This window comes from Hippocampus zosterae, chromosome 14 (assembly GCF_025434085.1).
Source record: "Hippocampus zosterae strain Florida chromosome 14, ASM2543408v3, whole genome shotgun sequence".
Classification (NCBI taxonomy): Eukaryota; Metazoa; Chordata; class Actinopteri; order Syngnathiformes; family Syngnathidae; genus Hippocampus; species Hippocampus zosterae.
The window spans coordinates 12197867-12205617 of record NC_067464.1 but is presented as its reverse complement, the minus strand read 5'-3'; the positions used below and the strand labels follow the sequence as shown (position 1 = coordinate 12205617).

General features: G+C 41.5%; 1 protein-coding gene across 3 annotated transcripts; it reads right to left on the bottom strand.

Annotated features, from left to right (window-relative positions):
- Positions 1-1410: 1410 nt before the first annotated feature.
- On the bottom strand, positions 1411-3339 carry LOC127614673 (rho-related GTP-binding protein RhoV-like). 3 transcript variants are annotated; one of them, XM_052086013.1, is made up of 5 exons: positions 3175-3339; positions 2607-2662; positions 2357-2513; positions 2225-2283; positions 1411-2160 (listed from the first exon to the last, which is right to left on the bottom strand). In XM_052086013.1, exons 1-5 carry the CDS (start codon positions 3278-3280, stop codon positions 1717-1719), a joined length of 822 nt encoding a protein of 273 aa, XP_051941973.1. In that variant the 5' UTR covers positions 3281-3339; the 3' UTR covers positions 1411-1716. The 3 variants fall into 3 exon arrangements, with proteins under 3 accessions (XP_051941973.1, XP_051941975.1, XP_051941974.1); XM_052086015.1 differs by having other exon boundaries at positions 2357-2662; positions 3175-3241; XM_052086014.1 differs by having other exon boundaries at positions 2357-3276.
- Positions 3340-7751: the final 4412 nt, after the last annotated feature.

Below are 7751 nucleotides of genomic sequence, written 5' to 3'. Positions count from 1 at the left end.
TTGACAAAAAGGGGGTGGTACAAGGTATTGACATCAGTGGTGCTAAGATTGTGGCACACATGATTTGAGTTAAAATAATTATTTCTTAAAGTAGGATTTTTTCCCAACTGAATAAATATACTTTAATTAAATTTGAGGGGGTTTTTTTTCTCTTTCTCCTTTCTTCTTTCTACATACATTCTTGCTGCTGGAGGCTGTAAATTTCCCCAGTGTGGGACGAATAAAGGATATCTTATCTTATCTTATCTTTTTTTGTTCTGTTATTTTGGTTGTTTTGTTTTTGAATTTTGGTCTTGTCTTAACTAGGGGTTTTCCCCTAGTTAATTTATTAGAAGCTAAAGAAAAAATCTTAAGCAGGGATGCCAATAATTATATAAAGCCAAATATTACAGGACACTTGATCATAATAATGCTAGATGAGCTTACTTTACCCAACCCTGCTTTATACCTTAGTTATTGTGAAAAAAAAATTGTTTTTTTTAAGGGCTTCAGTAATTATTACTGTAATGCCTATTTTTTGGAGAAAAAAAATGAACCATTAAAATCATATGCAGAAAACCAGAGGTAAGCTAGGGGTGTCAAACTAATTTTTGTCAAAGGCCACATAAGTTACAATTTATTTTTGGAGAGCCATTATGACTGTGAATCCATCCATATAAACGTTTAATCACCTCCTCATATTATTAAATATACAGTACAAACAAATTGATGGTTAAGTAGTAGAAATAAGTAACACCCAGAAGTCAAGAATAATAATTTGTTCAGGTATTGTTCAAGATACTGTTGTAACGTAGCAAGGAAATGCTTGCAAGATTATTATTTACTACATGTGACCATTTCAAATTTTGGTAAAGATTTTAGTAAACACCATGGAAGTTGACATGCTTGATTTGCTTTCACAGGCCACATCAAATGTAGCAGGCCAGGTCTGGCTGCCGGACCATGAGTTTGACACTTGTGATTTTGACAATATATAAATAAAATACAGACTTGATGGTTGCATAACCTTATAGTAAATACATGCATCGTAAAAAAACACAAATATTAGTGGATAACGCCTTATTGAAATACGATACAATAAATGATATTGATTTGAAACATTTATTTTACTTGAGTAAAACAAAAGTCTTGCGAGTGACTACACTTAATAGCAGGGAATCTCCAAGTATTTATACGAGTGTAATGGGTTAACAGGGATTTGAGGGTATGCCCCAACCCAATCTTTCCAACAGTGGCTGACTTTAAATGGTCTTTGTCTCGCAAACAAGCACTTCAAAGTGTCAGCAGGTGACCATTTGTCCCAAGTAACACTTGCTGGTGCTGCTTTCACTCCAATTTTTTTCACTGCCATTATCTCACACACACACTTGTTCTTTTCAAATTGGATGTTAACTATAAAAGAGAAGGGAATGAAATGTGTGCTGCTCTGTAGTGTATTTATTATACACTTATTCCACATATGCAAAAACACGAATGACAAAAATAGCAACAAACACAGGAGTTGAAGAAAACATGAAAGAATTAGAAAGTAAAATGTGGCCTCCTGATGTCCATTTCATCAATCAAGTGTATGGAACCCATAGTTCGTAGGCCATCCAATTTGAAAAAGAAATAAAAGCCAAGAGGGACTACAGGCCCAAAATGTTGAGAGAATATACACAACTGAGAAAAAGGTTTGTCACTCCAGTCCTAGACAGAGCAGCCAATCTCCTCACATTATTTGAAGATTCTCCTCCATTCAAATTCACCAAAAGTCTTCAGGCATTTAACCAAGCCAAGCGTTTTGGTTTTTGCAGCATTGTGCTTGTGCTTGATGGCAGCGAAGATGGCACAGTCAAACACATCTTTGAGGCGATGCTGGGTCAGAGCCGAACACTCCATGTAGCCGTAAGCTCGGATCCTGCGTGCCAGCCTCTTGGCCTGGCCCGGTGCAACTGGTTTGGCACGCCGCCGGGCCAGATGAACGAGGATGTCCGCGTCATGGCAAAGGTCAGACTGGGTACCCACCAAGATGATGGGGGAGCTGGGATTCTGTGCACGGATCTGCGGGATCCATTTGGAAGTGATGTTGTCCAATGAAACGGGATTGATGAGGCTGAAACATAGCATGAAGACGTCCACGTGGGCGTAGCATAGAGAACGGAGATGGCCAAACTCATCCTGTTGAATAACAAATTCAGACATCATTTGGGAGGAAAATGTACAGTCACCATGACATATTTACCTGTCCAGCTGTATCGATCAGTTTAAGTCGTGTTTGCACTCCATTTACATAAACCAAACCTGTGAAATACCGGTAATAAACATTAAATCAGTTATGGTCCATTATCCACCTTTTTAAATGATCTTGTCCTACCAGTAAACACGTCGAAAGTGGTCTGCCTGTACTCGCTCTTGTACCCATTGAAGATGTAGCTGATGATCATGCTCGTCTTCCCCACAGCTCCATCCCCAACCAGGAGGCAGCTCAACTCTTCCCTTGGCCAGCCGGCCTTCTCATGCCTCTGAGGAGTCTGCAGCGCCATCTGTTTTTTTCCCCCCTCTATATTCCACACATCATCGGCATGCCACACCATTCAAGAGTCCACACAGCAGGGCCACCTAACTGTAATGAAGAGGTCTTCTGCCTGTAAGTGAACCCCCTCCCTGCCAACCCATCCTCCTAAAAAGGAAAAGGGACACTTGCAGTTCAAAAGAACAAAAGCAGCCAATCAGATGAGTGATGCCAAAGCCCAACAGTCACTGTCCGTTACAGTTTGCTCCTCATTTGCATGGTCAAGCCCACTTTCATTGTTTGATGTGGTTCTCAGATGTTTCTTTTTAACATTTTCCTTAGTATACAATAAATAGCTCACCACGCATGCAACCCAAGTGAGAATAAGCAGAAGATGGACCAATGCATAAACAAAAACAAACAAATAATACGAAGGATGATATAACAGAACAAAATACAATGCAAACAAGTACTTTACTTTTGCTTAAATTTCAACTAAAAAGCTCAGTTCCAGTCACTTTCAAGATTAATGTTCCTCACAGTATAATCCCGAAACGAAACAAAAAATGGAACAAATACATATGTATGGAGGATGGTTTAGTAGAAAAACAAATACAGTAATGCAAAACAAAAAGCCCTCCACGCCACAAAAAAAAACATGTTTGGCTCGACATACTTACCAAATGCAATGCCACTTTTGGCACACAGAGGATAGTGTTGCACTGGTTTGAAGACAGCACAGTACAGAATTGTCCAAAAACATTCACACAAAAGCTCATGGTGCATCGTGGTGGCAAGGAAAAGATTTGAAGTGGGTTCAGGAGCTTCATTTAAAAACAAAAGTTGCCCTTAACCACCATCTTGTGGCATTTAGAGGCAAATATAAACCTTCTTGATTGGACATCAGTACAGTAACATTCAGATTTTCATTATTTGCAACAGGGCTCTGTCCCCATCGACTGCAAATAGTTGGGGTTCACTATTCATCATAAAGTTGCGTGCTTGCATGTTCCCTCTGAAAATTAGTCCATTTGTTCCACTCTTGAACGCTAGGCTTATTTTGCTGAATGTGCAGAGACCACACCGCGTGCACCTGTCAAATGTGAATCAAAAAATTATATCATGACCTGAAAAAACGGATGCTACTTCATCCAGTGTCCTTCGTAAGCCTACACATAACTACAGTTGTTATGCATGTTTGAGCCACGAAATTGGCTGGAATATATGCCGCCGTGTGGTCACAAGGCTTTTCCATACTATGACAACCAAGCGTTCTAAAGTAGCCAAGTCACTTCCCACATGCTGCCTCTCATGTCAGACTTTTCTCCCCTCCTTGCTCTTGTTCCTTCCCTCCATGATGTGTATGTACAAAGTGTTGACAACGATGCACTCTAAAGTGTCCACGCCAGCCCAAAGCGCTGGTGCACATACCGGCTGTCAAGTCAGGCTTTTTAATATAATTCTCTGCCCCCTATCCTCTCTGGTCTTCCTCTGCATAACACACACACACACACACTTACAGCCAACAATGACTTGTTTAAAAGTGTCCACACCCACTCAAAGCCCTGGACCACACGCTGGCTTTCAATTTAGACTTCATTTATTCCTCCCCCTTCAATGATATTCATTTTTTTCTGCATGACGTACATGCCTGGCCGACAACGAGGCAAAAAAAAGAAAAACAACAACAGTGGTGGGCAGTCCGTCAGTACCGACGGAAGGTCGGTCAGCGCGTCACTGACTCCTGTTTCAGTGGGGGATTGTCGACAGGTCGAAATTTTTGAAATACTGCCGGAAAAAATGCTAACGGAAGCAATTTTTGGCTGCCAACCGAACCGTCTCTACCTCAAAAACAAAGGCGAGGGGCAAGAGGAGAAGTGTTATGTTTTTGTTTAGATTACATTTGGTTTTGTTCGCTCATGCCCTTTTTGTCTTCACCTGTTCTCGTCATCCGGGTCCCTTGTGTTTAACCAGTCAACTCCCTCAACCCTTTGTGTCTTGTCCAGGCGTTTCTCATTGTCTCCTCATCTTGCTTGTATTTATTTCCCCGGCTTCTGTCAGTATTGGTTTGATCATTCTGTGTGCCCCTGTCATGTTATCTTTCTGGCATAGAATTTTGAGACACAAAACACCCAGGGCTACGACATGGCAAAAAATGTAGGTGCCGCACCAACATTAAACTGAGATTTCAGTTAGGGGACCGAAAAATGTCATACCACTGCCGATAAATGGCCCTGGGGCCACGGGTTTCAGACCACTGCAGGGTCTTTCAGTATGTTAAAAGGTTAAAAACGTTCACCTTTTCGTGAAATACAAGTTTTATGATACTAATGGATTAACCCGAGAGCTGACTGCTCCCGAAGGGAAAATATGTTGCAACTGTCTTGGAAGAGATGACCTTCAACTGCTTGGGTAATCACGTGAGGTGGCTGGTTCTTCTTGATGGATAACAAACTTGTGGTTTCTCTTTGAAACAGTTATAGTTCAGACAAAATGTACGCTCATCGTAAAATGTGATTTTAGAGCAGCGGGAAATGTTTGGGGCTGAAAATATGACGTTGTCCCTTATCTGTCTACCCCTGCAGGAAGCTGGGTGTGCATTGTGTTGTAAGGTCTCAACTTCCTGTTTGCCGTCGTTTCAAACTCAGTCCTTCTCTTGCCCCTTACGTTCCCACTCTTTCCCACCACCTGCGGTGTTACACACTTTTAAGATAGGAGGGCAACATCTGGGTCCCCCGACGCCCATCATGTTACCAGCTTGGCACTCCTGGGACTCCCCCTGCCAGATGTTGCTAACAATGCTGTTCCCTCACTCAAGGTAAATGTCCAACACAGGAAACAGGCCCGACCACCACAATCACAGCATACCTTCTCAGAGAGACCTCTTTCCCCATCATTATTACCTAACCAATTTCAGGATTTGTTCAGCAAAAAGTTGTGAGGGTCAAGTTGAGTATGACTTGCTATTCATGAGACTGAACTTGAATTTTACTTGAACTACATAGCTTGACATGTCTTGTTTTTTAGAAAATCAAAAATTTGAAGACAGTATGCTTTAAGTCTCGTGTTTGAAAGAAGTAACTTTTTGTGTTTCGTGCACAAACTGACAACCCACTATTATGCACAATGTGGGGCAACCTCCCTGAAGATTACATTCAAGGATGTTTTTCGTTAAATCTGGAAGAAGAGAATGGCAACATGCAAGATTTGCCTCAAAGATGAGACATAACTATAACATCTAATTTTATCACTATTAAAACATACAAAGACAGGCAAGCTACCTTAACGTAGCAGTTTAGCTAACCGATAAGTCCAACATGAAGTAAGCTTCCTGCAGTTATGCGTTTCCTTGGGAAGACAAAGCAATAAATTCTATGCAGACCATTAAAAAATGATGCGATTGGAAGTATATTACAAATGCAACTATGGATAATGAGAGCAAAGTGTGTCAAGTTCAAGACCAAACCGAGGTTTTAGCTTTCAAAAATGCAGGCTCAGGCAAAGTGCGCTAAAAATATTTATCAGGCACTGACAAAAGTACAAACTGAAATCACTGGTCACAGGAAGCCAGGAAAAACAATGCATAAACAAACAAAAAAAGTGCTTGCTTTTTACTGTACTTCTATTGTACTTTGTACTTTGTACAATAGAAGTACAGTACGACAATACATTTCTGTGTACTTTGTACAATAGATGGCAGAGAATACAAACAAAATATCAAAAGTCCACCAACGTGAAACCGAGGATGGAAAATAGTCATCCATTTTTTGTCAAGAAAGAAGTGGATTCTCCTGGCGCTGAAGCGACATCACAACAAGAGCAGAAACTGGTGAGAAATAATGGACAAAGTGTGGATATTTGTGAGGCTTCTGGCTCCATTCATTGACTGCACCTGTGGATTTTGATCGCAGACTGTGCACACTTTGCTTTTCCGGTCACAGGTACAAATGAAATTATTTAGTAAATGTAGTGAAGCACACATACTGTATATCTACACTGAATTGGTACAGCTTGACTGCAGCCGTTTGAATGTTGCCATGTAACCAGAATCATAATTTTAATTGTGAAAGCATTCGTGATACGACACAATATTTTTGATTGGCCTGTACATCTACAATTGTTGCGATTCTGTTCATCTGTGACTCACATTTCGAATCGAAGCAAAGCTAATTTCCAACGACCATGAAAACTGGCTGCAGACTTACTGGCTGTGAACCAGACGGCTGTTTTTCTTCCTGCGCTTGGAAGCTTTGCATGTACCTTGCAGTAGATGTCAGCAGAGCACCGATCAGCGTCTATGGCCTGATGACTGCACATCTCTTATTCTAATCATGTCACCTCTAAGCATTCTCACACGCTTCATGGAGTGGGGCTATTGGTTAACGTTGTGGAAATGCATCCTGACATAGATTGAAAGTGGTAATCTTCTTAGTAAAGGTCTGCCGATTGAGGAAGGTTTCCCTGTGTGTAAAATGTCCCTCCAACAATGCCAAGTGCTTCCTGTGATTGAAATTTAACTTGCATGTGTATCAAAATACTGTATCTAGAATTGAATTGGTTGCTGTGTGCTGTGTGGTTTGAATTGTTCGACGCAAACATGGTCTCATAAAATCCGACAACAATGGAGAATCTGTCAGATAGGTGTTAAAAGATTAAGCCCCAACCTAAGCCTGAGATCAACATGGCAGACAGCACACAAAACAAGCGGCTGGCACAGAGATGAAGGGATCAAGCCCCCATTTGCATAACATCTCCCCCATAATGTTGCTTTAAGTAGATATTCGCTAGCCTCTTAAGGGCTGTGGATTATAGAGGGTTGGCATTTCCATCACACGGAGACACTGTGTTATGGCAATGGCCCTTCCTGGACCTTAGGTGTGACTTCATGGTCGTGGTTGGGGTATTGCTCCTTGCTGTGCACATGTTTAACCTAATCTCATCTGCCATTGTTTACAATCACGAGGTCAAAGGGCTCGACCTGCTTGCTTGAATTCTACGTAGACACTGTGACGGATTAACTGGAGTGCTGGCGATTGCTTCCCCTAATTGCCCTTTATACATTGCGTGACATGTGCCCCGCAACTGACAGGTATTCCATCTGGGATTCACCCCACCTCAAGATCCAGCTTCCACCTGACATCGAACTGGATAAGCAGTATAGAAAATGGCTGGATGGAGGCATTGCGTGACAATTGCATGACCGATGTGTTTGGATCAACATCCGTCGACAATGGATCTTCTGTGTTAAGTATGTGCG

Excerpts from the sequence above, each read along its gene's own strand:
- LOC127614673 (XM_052086013.1), bottom strand. The coding sequence starts at position 3,280 with ATGCACCATGAGCTTTTGTGTGAATGTTTTTGGACAATTCTGTACTGT. Across the intron at positions 2,663-3,174 it reads CAAAAGTGGCATTGCATTTG|GAGGATGGGTTGGCAGGGAG; the intron begins GTAAGTATGTCG and ends TTTCCTTTTTAG. Across the intron at positions 2,284-2,356 it reads CACTTTCGACGTGTTTACTG|GTTTGGTTTATGTAAATGGA; the intron begins GTAGGACAAGAT and ends GGTATTTCACAG.